Genomic DNA, 12,876 nt, shown 5'->3' with positions numbered 1-12,876 from the left:
CCTCTCATGATTCTATAGATGGTCAATACATCTCTTTCTCTTCTTTGTTCCAGGGTTGGTAACTCTTAGTTTTGACAGTCTTTGTATGGCAGTTCTGAAAGTATGGGGATCATCTTTGTAGTTGCTCTTTGGATTCTTTCAATTTTCTTTATATTCTTTTTGGTACTGGGTGACCATAGTGTCACTGTGTACTCCAGTCTTGGTCTTCTCAGTGTGACTAGTATTTTCTCCATTTCTTCGTCCAAGTAAGTAAATACCACTTTTATTGACCTCAGCAAGTTGAAGGTTTCTCTGACAACTTTGTTTATCTGTTTATCAGAAGACATGTCCTTTGTGATGATTACTTCCAAGTCTTTTTCAAATCCCACTTACTTTACATACTTTTCAATGATTTTATATTGTCCTGATATCCTGTTTTTACTTTTAACGAATTCCATTATACTACATTTCTTGATGTTGAAGTCCACTTCCCACTCTGACTCCATTCCCAAATTTTGTTCAGATATCTATGCAATGACTCACAGTCTATTTAAGTGCTCACTTTTTTCAACAATTTTGTATCATCAGCAAAGAAGTTCATGTACCTGTTCACACCCTTGTCCATGTCATTCACATAAATAGCAAACATTATTGGAACTAGTACAGATACCTGTGGAGCTCCACTAATCACTTCTTCCCAAGTAAAACCTCTATCTCTGAGCATTACTCTCATTTTTCTTTCATGCAGGAAATCCTCCACCCATTCCAGTAGTTTACCTTGAACCACTCCTATGGTTTTCAGTTTTCCTAATAGTTTTCTATGTGGCACTTTATCAAAAGCTTTTTGTAGATCTAGGAAAGCACAATCAGCCTATCCATCCCTTTCCTGTATTATATCTAATAGTCTCCAGTAAAAACATCCAACTTATGGGACATGATCTTCCTTTTCTGAATCCAAACTGTCTCAGGTTTAGTATATTGTTCTCCTCCAGATGTTTTGTCCATCTATTTTTGATAACTTTTTCATAAGTTTTGGTTAACCACTTCCATACGGTGACGCCTACGTAGGCGGCATGAGGAGCTACTGGGTATGAGATGATGCCGATGTCGGTATCTTGATTATACTTATTGTAGTCGTACCTACGTAACCTCCATTCTCTCTAAACTGGCTTCATCATATTTTCTATGGCTATCAAAATTCACGGGTGAAAGAGAATGAACGACTGAGCACTGACTTTATTTTTTATAATGCGATTATTATGACGCAACATCGCCCGTCGGGCAGCTAATGCTGCCAGACGTGCGATGTGCCCCGGAGTGAAGAGGTTAAGATACTTGTAAGGGAAACCAGTCTGTAATTTGTTGGGTCTTCCTTGTTTCCTCCTTTATGTATTGTTATGATGTTGGCCTTTTTCCAGTCTTCTGGTATTTTTCCTTCCTTAAGCAAACAACTTATATTATTTTGCATACCAATTCTTTACACTCCTTTAGTATCCAGTTTGCAATGTCATCTGGGCCATGCAATTTCCTGACATCAAGGCTTGTTATTTGGTCCATTATTTCAGCCCATGTTGCTATTATTTCCCCCATAGTGAAGGATTTCATTTCTTGCCCTTCATCCCAGTGCCATACTTTTTCTCTAGTGAAAACCAATTTGAAATGTTTACTCATGACCTCAGCCATTTCTATATCTTCTGTGTATTCCATGTTCCCCTGGCATAGTTTCTCTATTTCCTGCTTGTTTTTCAATTTACTGCTTACATATTTACAGAATAGATTTGGTTGATCCTTACATTTTTCTATTCTCTTTTTCATAATTTCTTTTTACTTCCCTGTGAATTTTTATATATTCATTCCTTTCACTGATATATATTTGCCATTTTCTAGGATTTTTCTCTTTTTTCCCATCTCTTCCAAGCTTTATCTCTTTTTTTTTTTTCTTTTGCCTCATTGCACACTTCTGTATATACCAGTTTCTCTTTTCTGTATTTCTCATTTCTGCACTCTCCATCTCTTTGTTCCTTTCATTTCCTTTTCTTGAAGATACCATTTTCTCAGTCTCATGTCTAACACTCTCCAAAAGAACTTCTTTTTCTTGGGTTCCGTTCTTTTCTCTTTTTTTTTTCTTTAGGTTCACTTCTTAATGTCTTTTCTCTTTCTTTTTCCTCAAGGTTCATATCTCTTTTTATCCATACATCTTTGTAGTACTCAGTATTACCTAACTTACCTACCTAGTTGTCCTTGTTCTTGTTAGTATGTCTTCCACTGCCCTGTCCAAGTGTGTGTGTGTGTATTTACCTAGTTGTATTTAATGGGAGGGGTGCTATGCTTGTGGTGACCCATCTTTGTATCTTGCAACATCTAGTTTGTTCTTAAATTCATGTTGGTGTTTGCACATACTATTGTTTCATCCAATTTGTTTCGGGTATTCACCACTGTGTGGAAAACTGTTTTTTTTTTTGTATATCTCTTCTATAATTGTCCTTTTTGATTTTCTTTTCGTGTCCCCTTATTTTCTTCTATCCCAGTTTAGTAAGTCCTCTCTGTCAAGGACTTCCATGCCTTTCATAATTCTGTAAATGGCCAACAGATCACCTCTTTCTCTTCTTTGTTCCAGGGTGGGTAGTTCCAGTTTAAACAATCTTTGCTCATATATCAGTTTTAAAAGTGTTGGTGCCATCTTTGTCATTGCTCTTTGGATTTTTTCTATTTTCCTTGTATCCTTTTTTGTACTGGGTTCATAGTATCATTGCATACTCTAATCTTGGTCTGAACAGTGTGATTAGTATTTTCTTAACCATTTCCTTATGCAAGTAATTAAAGGCCATCTTTATTGATCTTAACATATTGTAGGTTTCTCCAACTATTTTGTTTATCTGCTTGTCTGGGAACATGTCTCTGGCGATGATTACTCCTAGGTCCTTTTCAGAACCAACTTTCTTGACTTCCTTTGCACTTATTTTATATTGTCCTGATATTCTTTTTTAACTTTTTCCAAATTCCTTATACTACATTTCTTAATGTTGAAGTCCACGTCCCACTTCTGACACCATTCCCAAACCTTGTTCAGATCTCTCTGTAGTGATTCACGATCTTTTTCCATACTTACTTTCTTTAGTAGTTTTGCTTCATCTACAAAGAAGTTCATGTAACATTCTACATCTTCATCCATGTCATTTACATATATAGCAAACATTATTGGAGCCAGTGTTGAACTCTGTGGGACTCCATTTATCATTTCTTCCCAAGTAGAATTTTTGTCTCTGAGCACAACTATTATTTTTCTTCCATGCAAGAGATTTTCCATCCATTTCAACAGTTTTCCTTGTATGCCTCCTGTTGTTTCAAGTTTTCTTAATCTTATGTGTGGTACTTTATCAAACACCTTTTGTAAGTCCAGGAAAGCACAGTCTGCCCATCTGTCCCTTTCTTGCATGATATCTATTAACCTTCATGGGGGGGGGGGTATTTCACTTCTCTCCCTTCATTTTGATGTTGTATATTTTCTCTGGTGAAAACCAACTTTAAGCGCCTGCTCTTGACTTCAGCCATTTCTGTATCTTCTGTACATTCCATATTCCCTTGGCGTAGTTTCACTATTTCCTGTTTGTTTTTTAGTTTACCATTTACATATCTATAGAATAGTTTTGGTTGATCCTTACATTTTTCTAATATATCTTTTTCATATTTTCTTTTTTGTTCCCTGTATATTTTATATTTTTATATATTCATTCCTTTGATTTATATTTGCCACTATGTTTTTTGTCTTTTCTCCCTCTTTTCCAAGCTTTATTTTTTCTATCTTTTGTTTCCCTGCACCTTCTATTAAACCATCATTTAATATACACCTTTTCCTGTTTTTGCTTTGGGAAAAATCCACTCCTTCTTTATATATTTTCATCAGAATCATTCATTTTTTTTCCACTTGTGTTTCTTCCTTGTTGAATTTTTCCCAACTCACTTTAAGAAATATTTTCCTAAGTTTCTCAAAGTCTACTATACTACATATCAGTCTTCTTTTTCTGTGTTTCTCATTTTTCTTTATATTTTATCCTTTAGTTCTAACTCAAGTAGTACATGGTCACTCTTCACAACTGGTGTCTTGTATTCAATTTTGTCCACTATTTCAGGTTCTGACATAAATGGTAAATCTAGTCTCGATGGTTCTTCATTATTTCTAAATCTAGTGTTTTCTTTTACCCATTATGTCATTGTATTTCTATAGTCATGTCGAGTAATACATAGTAGCAAAAATTTGTGAAAAAGTTGTCAAAAATAAATGGGTTAAGCATTTGGAAGAAAAAACTACAAGGAAGATCATGTACAACAAACTTGATTTGCTTCTACTTAAGACTAATAGACATAATACAAGAGAGAGATGGGTGGGCAGACTGTGCTTTTCTGGACCTACAAAAGGCATTTGATAAGGCACCACATAAAAAACTAACAAAGAAGATTGAGTCAATAGGTGGCATCAGAGGAAAATTATTGGAATGGATGAAAGACTTCCTGATTGGGAGGAAAATGAGAATAGTAATTAGACATAAATTCTCAAACTGGGAAAAAGTGATAAGTGGTGTCCTGCAAGGATCAGTACTGGCCCCGATCATGTTTGCCATATACATTAATGACATGGATGAAGGTGTAGAGTGTTATACGAATTTCTTTGCAGATGATGCAAAGATACTAAAGAAGGTAAAAATGGAGGAAGACTGAAACTCATTGCAACAAGATTTGGACAAGATCTGGAATTGGACTCAAAAGTGGAAAGTAAAATTCAATATAAAGAAATGAAGTATAATGGAATTTGGAAAGACTAAAAACAGAATATCGAAAGATTACAAAATCGGTGAAGAGGTGAAAAAAGTAAACTCGGAGAAAGATCTTGGAGTGATGATGAGCAAGGACATGACACCGGATAAGCATATTGATAAAATATTTGGAGAAACCTACAATTTATTGAAGTCAATTAAAGTGGCGTTTGCTTATTTGGACGAGGAAATGATAAAATTCTAACTACACTAATAAGACCAAAAGAGTACACAGCAACAGTATGGACACCCAGTACCAAAAAGAATATAAAAAAATTAGAAAGAATACAAAGAGCAACAACAAAACTAGCACCAACTCTTTCCGAACTGACATATGAGCAAAGACTGTCCAAACTAGAATTACCAACTTTGGAACAAAGAAGGGAAAGAGGAGACTTGCTGACTATCTATAGAATAATGAAAGGAATGGAAGTCTTAGATAAGAATGACTTGTTAATATGGGATAATGGTAAAACAAGAGGACATGAAAAGAAACTAAAAAAGGATAGTTACAGAAGAGATCTGAAAAGGAACAGCTTCCCACACAGAGTGATAGATACTTGGAACAAATTAGACAATGAAACAGTGTGTGCAAACACTATTCAAGATTTTAAGAAAAAACTTGATGCTGAGAGATACAAAGATGGGTCACCACGAGCATAGCTCTCTTCCCGTATAATACAACTAGGTAAATACAACTATGTAAATACACAGTCTGTGGGAAAACTCAGTATTTGATTCTCCATTGGTGTCATAATGCAAACCCATCTACCTAAAACTGAGAGGAAGAAAATAAGGAAGTGGATGATGATGAGGAGGTGGAGGCAATAATGACAATTAGTAATTTAACCTTATCCTTTGTATCCTCATATGAGGTACTGACTGCACAGTTCTGCACCACAGTCAATATTTCAAGGACTTTTAGTGACACCCCTAGGGACCAGACTAATGCAGCATTATTTTATAATTGGAGACAAATCTCCACTAAAAACAGAATGTTGGTCACTTTAAACTTTCATTTCTCCTTCCTGCTACCTTTCTTAAACTTATCTTTCACTGCTATGACTCCACCTTTTTGGAATGATAGGATAGAAGCACTGGTATCACTGATGCAATACAGCACAATTCTGTATTCCAGTTTCCTGTCTTCTGAGGTTCATTAGTCTTTTTGTTTCCCCATTCATAGCTACATTTCCTTAGGTCTACAATAACTTATTCTGATACCCACCTTCCCTTTTTAACTTATCCATATCCTTGCAGTAAAGAATCCCACCTCCCTGTTTATCCTCTCTTCAGCTTCTATTCCTAGTGTCCTGACACCTAGCCAAACCACTTCATAATTAAAAATATTGACCTAATATACCTATTGCCCCTCTTCTTATTCTTTATCTTCCTTACTGTATTATAGTTCCCTAGCAGACCCTATTTCCTATCTCTTTCTCTCTTACTAAATCAGACAAACCTGACTGACCATCCATAGTCTGGAACTCAGGCATCTATAACCCCTCCAACTGTTCATATTCTTCTCCTGTCACCTCTTTTCCCCTTTCTCTTTACATAGGGTTATCTAGCCAGGCTTGCTAATAGTTCTAATTTAATATTATACACAGTCTGCACTTTCACACTCCAGTTACAATGCAAAATTGCTCTATTAGGTATGTTGAAACTATGGATTCTCCTGGAGCCATACAAATATGAACTGTCAAGTATATAAGTTTGTTCACAAAAACAGAACAACATTTTGCCTGCAAATATAAAGTAAAGAAATAAAACTTGCATAAACATACACCCTACATAAACTGTGGCAGATTTCTATGAAGCCCAAATAAGAGCAGCTCTAAACAAGATCCTCCTACATAAACATCTTCTCCATTCATATATACACACAGTTAGTTATAGTCACACCACACATGTACAGTATGGCAAATAGTTTGTAGAGCATAACAATTTTCCTGGTAATTACAGTTATTTGATTATGTCTATAAGCAGCAAACTGTACACTATCTAATTGCCAAATATTGGAATTGACTGATGAGTAGTTTGTTGGCCACTCATGAATACCACACAACTAGTAAAGTCCCAGTGCTTGATAAGTTACTTGCCTGCACACACTACTATGATGCCAGCTTACTCTTTCATGTTAAAAAAAATATATAATGATAATAAATAGATAAATAAAAATAAATAAATAAATAAATAAACACATATATATATATACCTGTATATATATATATATATATATATATATATATATATATATACAATTTCAATCATTGTAATAATACTCACCCCTGAACTATATAAGCCCGTGGTTCTTAACCTTTTTTGGCAGCGACCCAAAATTTTGCACAAATCAAGCATCGTGACCCAAGCCTACATAGATATTGTTGGTTTTACATTGAAATTTCAAAACACTTCAAATAAAATTTCTGCTTTGGAGTTTTTATTTCATCATGGTCTGCTTAGAATCCTAAAACTAGGCATCATGTATTTTAATTATTACAGTATGTAATTATAAAATATTTGTAGTGGCAAAATAATTATTTTCTGCAAACCCAATAAAATGGCTTGGCGACCCAAATTTGGGTCGCGACCCAGGGGTTAAGAACCACTGATATAAGCTGAGTCTATTATCCAATGCCAACAGTGAGTGTGTCATGGTTTTCATACACAATACCTTTGTAAGGTTTTGGTGGCTTAAGGCCAATTCCCATTAGCTTATGGTTTTGTTTTGGCTGATCTCAGTTGTATAGAGGGATTGCTATCCACTTATGGATATTATGTCAAGTTGATCAGGCATGACTTAAACCTTTCCACTTTAAATCTTAGAAGGACAAGTGGTAAACTTTTCTGTGAAGCTAAAGTATAATAATAGGGTTCACAGTTTGTATAACTATCATGGTAACAACTGATATAAAGATTTTTAATGAACAATGTCACAAATTTCAAAATTGCAAGCTGAAATGTGTAACTTCAGGATATATTCACCCACCTAGCCCTGACTTACTGGTGCCTAAACATGTCTTATCTCAATCAACTCTTTGTGAGGAACCAGGCAACCCTAACTGACTGATTGTACAAGATGTGGTAATGACCTTCATGTGGCTGGCAGATAGACCTCAGACAGCATACTGATGCTTAGTGGTCAGGTGCTTCTTGTAGGTGTCCTTGCGTGCAGACCGGAAAGAGCAGAGTGGACAGACAAAAGGCTTCTCACCAGTGTGAGTCCGCACATGTCGCTCTAAGGTAACCTTGAGACAAGCTCGGAAAGAACAGTGAGGACACTTAAAGGGCTTCTCCCCTGAGTGTGTCCTAATGTGTCTCTCTAGTCCACTGCGAGTACCTGACACAAGGCTACAGTAGGGGCACTTAAGTGCACGTGACCTGCATGCCATTCGTCCTGAGGGATGTCCACCACCTTCATCCACATGGCTAACCCCCAACAGGTAACCTGAACCTTCTGGTTCCTCATCTGCATTTTGGAGGTGGTGCTCCTGAGGATGCTGTGGAACAGCAAGTGGAAAGGGTGATGGAGGCTCGAGGGGAACAGATACAACTGCAGCGGCGGGTGGGTAAGGGCTGCCTTCCTCATCTGCCCTTGCCCTTCCATCCTCCAGGGCGATCGGCATGGCCACCTACCGGAGAACAGAGCATGAGTCTGGTTAAATACCGGTAGGGGAAGGAAGCAGCCTATAGTAAGGGCAAGGTGGACTGCTGACAGCCCCATCCTTGACCACCACATGCATGTGTGTGCAAGCCCATAAAGACCATGCCCCTCTACAGCCCACTGCAAGATACTCCTAACAGACAAGCTAAAGTAGGTGAGTCCTCAACTGTGAAAAACCTTGGTGAGATTCTGTTGTTGCTAAATTACTCTGGAAGCATATATTAAACCTCTCACAATATTATCCCTTACTTTATTTTTTTTATTTACAACCAATCTACAGAATACTTTTTCATGTAAACACCTGATAGGTATCAGTGTGTAAATCAGTGTGCAAATCCAAGAGTATTCTTTATTCCTTAATCAACAGAATCCTAATTATGTAAAAGGGACTGGATTTCAACTGTATAATTAAACAAGGAATGAGGGAAATATACATTTCAATTATCCTTTCTTTTTCCCTTCACAATAATGTAATCTAATTTTTTTCATTGTTAATGTTAGACAATCTTATTAAGTTGAGGCTACAGAGATGATAGTGGAGGAACTGATAGGACCCCACATGTGTAGCTAATTTCTTGTATATTACAATTAAGTATATAATTAAGTACATAAACACAGGCTAACATTAAAAAATAATTTTCCATACGGACACATCAACTCCTGGAATGCCCTCAATAATATAACTCAAGCTAAAACCATATACCAATTCAAAACTTGGTATCACAGATGCAGAATATAAGATGGGACCCCACAAGCACTTCTACTTTCCTGTATACTACATAAGGTAACACCCCCCCCCCCCAACACACACAAACACACAGAAAAGAGCTCAAATTGGGTAAATATGATAAGTGGGGTCCCCCAAGGGTCCATATTGGCTCTGATAATGTTTGCTGTTTATATAAACAACATCGATGAAGGCATAGAATGTTCTATAAACTTCTTTGCAGATGATGTGAAACTATTAAAGAGAGTAAGTACAGAAGAAGATTGTAAATCTTTTTGAAAAGACCTGGACAAAGTCTAGAAATGGAGTATAAAGAATGAAGTGAATTTCAACATTAAGAAATGTAGTATAATGGAATTTGTAAAAAGCGAAAATAGAATATCAGGTCAATACAAAATTGGTACAAAGGAAGTTACAAAAGTAAACTCAGAAAGAGACCTGACACCAGACAAACATGTAAAGAAGATAGTTGGAGAAACTTACAATTTAATAAGATCTATGAAAGTGGCCTTTGACTACATGGCCAAAGAAATGGTAAAGAGAATACTAATTACACTGATAAGACCAAAATTAGAATATGCAGCATCACTATGGACACCTAGTACAAAAAAAAGGAATAAATAAATAAATAATCTAGAAAGAATTCAAAGAGCAATGACAAAGATGGCACCAACACTTAGCAAATTGACATACAAAGATTGGACAAATTAAACTCATCAACTCTGGAACAAAGAAGAGAAAGAGGTGAGTTGATAACCATCTACAGAATTACAAAAGGGATGGAAATCCTTGATAGGGATGACCTACTTAAATGGGACAGAAGAAATACAAGAGGACATGAGAAGAAACTTAAGAAGGACAGTTACAGAAGAGATTTGAAAAAGAACAGCTTTCCACACAGAGTAATAGATACATGGAACAAATTGAAAGAGACAACAGTGAGTGCGAAAACAATACATTATTATAAGAAAGAACTGGATGCAGTAAGATACAACTGTGGATGACTACGAACATAGCTCTTCTCCTGCAAAATACAACTAGGTAAATATATATATATATATATATATATATATATATATATATATATATATATATATATATATATATATATTATATATATATATATATACACATACATGAGCATAAACCACAGGTGGGAACGGACAGCTAGAAAAGAGCTCTGAAGTGCAGTGCTTTTTTGATAAATTCGAAGGAAATATCTAGCTTGTATTTATATTTGGGATAGAGAGCAGTGTTTATTGAGTGACAGAAATGAAAAAATAAGAATAAATTCAACATTATTGTTAAATACACAAAATGGAGAGTAATGAAAGAGAAAGATGAAAAAGTGGACCAATGAAGAAAAGATTGGATGTAAGCAGAGTGGAATCACCATTGGGGGTCATACCTAAAAAGTCTTGTGTGGTAGAAACCCTGGTATCAACTCAAAAGTTTGATAATGTATTTTCAGTTTTTATAAAAGAAAATGGAATACTATGTAGAGGTTTAGAATTGGAAAGAGAATCTAGGTATAAAAGTGTCCTAAGAAATCGTGAGATTGCAGAATTGATATTGATCTGAAAGCTGAATACAGGGCAATGTACAGAGAGGTGAACCAGTTCAAAAAAGCTAATGCCAAAACTAACATAGAGCTTAATGATCTAAAACTGGAATTAAACATAGCCAAAAGTGAAAACGAAAAAATGAAAAATGAAGGGGAAAAAAAAAAAAATGAGGCCTTGAAATAGAGGTGAAAGAACAAATACAGGCAGTGACCGAGAAAGTTGGAGAAACAATTAAAGAGACAGATCTCTAAGAAATAAAAAATCAAAGGAAAGTGGAACAAGGAAATAAAAAAATAACTTTTAAAGGAAAACAATGTACCTAGATACCAAAGAGAAAAAGAGAAAGAAATTGCAAAAGAAATTCTGAAAGAGATACAAGAGGAGGGACAAGTAATGGATAAAGAACTAGAAGTACATAGAATCGGTCAATACTCTAAAGAATAAATACAGACCACTAAAAATCAAACTAAGGTCTCAAATGATAGAAGTACTATCAAAAACAGCAAAGCTGGCAAATAGTGAAAATTACAAAAATATATAGATAAAAAAAGAAATGAATGATGAGGAAAAAGGCACTAAGAAATTAAGCAAATGAAAAAAAAATGAGATAAGAGAATGAAAAGAATGAGTTTTTTTTTTGGAGAGTACTAAACCTGAGTCTGAGAAAATGGTATATAAAAAAGGAAAAAAAAAAAAAAATAATGTATACCAACATAGATGACATGATTTTAAGATTAAACAAATTAAACAACTATCTGGCAGTAGAGAAACCAGACATAATGGGAATTGTGGAGACAAAATAAAAAAAGTCCACCTAATACTGTCGGACAAGGTTTATACAATGACTGGATGAAAAATAGAAAGGAGAAACAGGGTAGAGGTGTCATGTTTTTGACTAAGGCTTAAATGTGACAAAGATAACTGAAGGAAAAAATAATGTGGAATTATGATAAAAGTTGAAAACAGTGACATAAAAAGTAGAAAATTTGTAGTAATATATGTGCCCCGAAAAACAGGCTCTTGGAGAGAGAGTGATCATTCCAAAACATTTGAAGACACAAAGCATGCATTAATTGAATTACTGAAAGGAGGAAACAGTAATTACAGGTGACTTTAAATCAAAAGAAATATGTTTAAAAGAAATGACAGTGAAAGATGGAGAAGATCTTTGGGAAAATACACTATTGGATATGACCATTGAATACACCATGACTCAATGGGTAAAGTAAAATACCAGATATAGAAACAATGAAGAACCGTTGAGACTAGATTTAATATTTACACCAGAGCCTGAAATTGTGGATAAAATGGAATACAAGACACCAATTGGGAAGAGTGACCACACACTAATAGAGTTCGAACTAAAAGAACAAATTGATTTGAGAAGAAATGAGAAACATAGAAAAAGAAGACTAATGTAGAACAAAATGGATTTTGAGAAACTCAGAAAATTCTTTCAAAATGGAAATAGGGAAAACTTCTTAAATGAGGAAACAAAGATGGAAGAGAAATGGAACATATTAAAAGAAATTTATATTGAGGAAATAGATAGATATGTACCAAAGCAGAAGCAAGAAAGGGTGTACATTAAAAAATGTAGTGAGGCTAAAGATAAAAGACAAACCTTGGAAAAGATGGGGGAAAAAAACAAGCAAGTGGAAAACATATATCAAACTAAGAAATGAATATGTAAAAATACGCAGGGAAAAAAAGAGAAACTATGAAAAAGACATAAAAGACAAATGCAAAGACCAATCTAAACTATTCTATAGGTATGTGAATGGTAAACTAAAGGATAAACAAGAAATAGTGAAACTGCGTCAAGAGAATGATGAATATATAGAAGATGTAGAAATGGCTGAAATTATGAACATTTCAAATCTGTATTCACAATTGAAAGTACACAAAATTAGGATGAAGGACAGAAAGATCTCCCCCCAAAGAAAGAAATAACTGGGACACAGAAGGTAATAATGGACCACATAACAAACCTTGATGTTAAAAAATCCCACAGTTCAGATGGAATTGCAAATTGGATATTAAAAGAATGTATAGATGAACTAACGGACAAAATATATAAGATAACTGATTACTCGCTCAAAGAAGGAAAGGTACTATAAGACTGGA

The 12,876-nt window shown here is 35.0% G+C and overlaps 1 protein-coding gene across 9 annotated transcripts in view; it reads right to left on the bottom strand.

The window, feature by feature from the left end:
- The window catches only part of LOC143041063 (uncharacterized), a 234,938-nt gene that overhangs the window by 54,292 nt on the left and 167,770 nt on the right, over positions 1-12,876 (bottom strand). For 4 of the 9 annotated variants that reach the window (XM_076212703.1, XM_076212702.1, XM_076212707.1 and 1 more), the window contains one exon: positions 7,886-8,425. The exons of 4 other annotated variants lie outside the window; for them this stretch is intronic. In XM_076212703.1, the coding sequence (XP_076068818.1) occupies positions 7,910-8,425 (516 nt within the window). In that variant the 3' untranslated portion in view covers positions 7,886-7,909. Of the gene's footprint in view, positions 1-7,885; positions 8,426-12,876 lie in introns of those variants that run through there. One more of the 9 variants, XM_076212712.1, reaches the window with a different exon arrangement.

Source organism: Oratosquilla oratoria, chromosome 30 (genome assembly GCF_046742065.1).
Source record: "Oratosquilla oratoria isolate Oo_2021 chromosome 30, ASM4674206v1, whole genome shotgun sequence".
Taxonomy (NCBI): domain Eukaryota; kingdom Metazoa; phylum Arthropoda; class Malacostraca; order Stomatopoda; family Squillidae; genus Oratosquilla; species Oratosquilla oratoria.
Note: the sequence above shows the minus strand (reverse complement) of the source record. Positions and strands in the feature narration are given on the sequence as shown.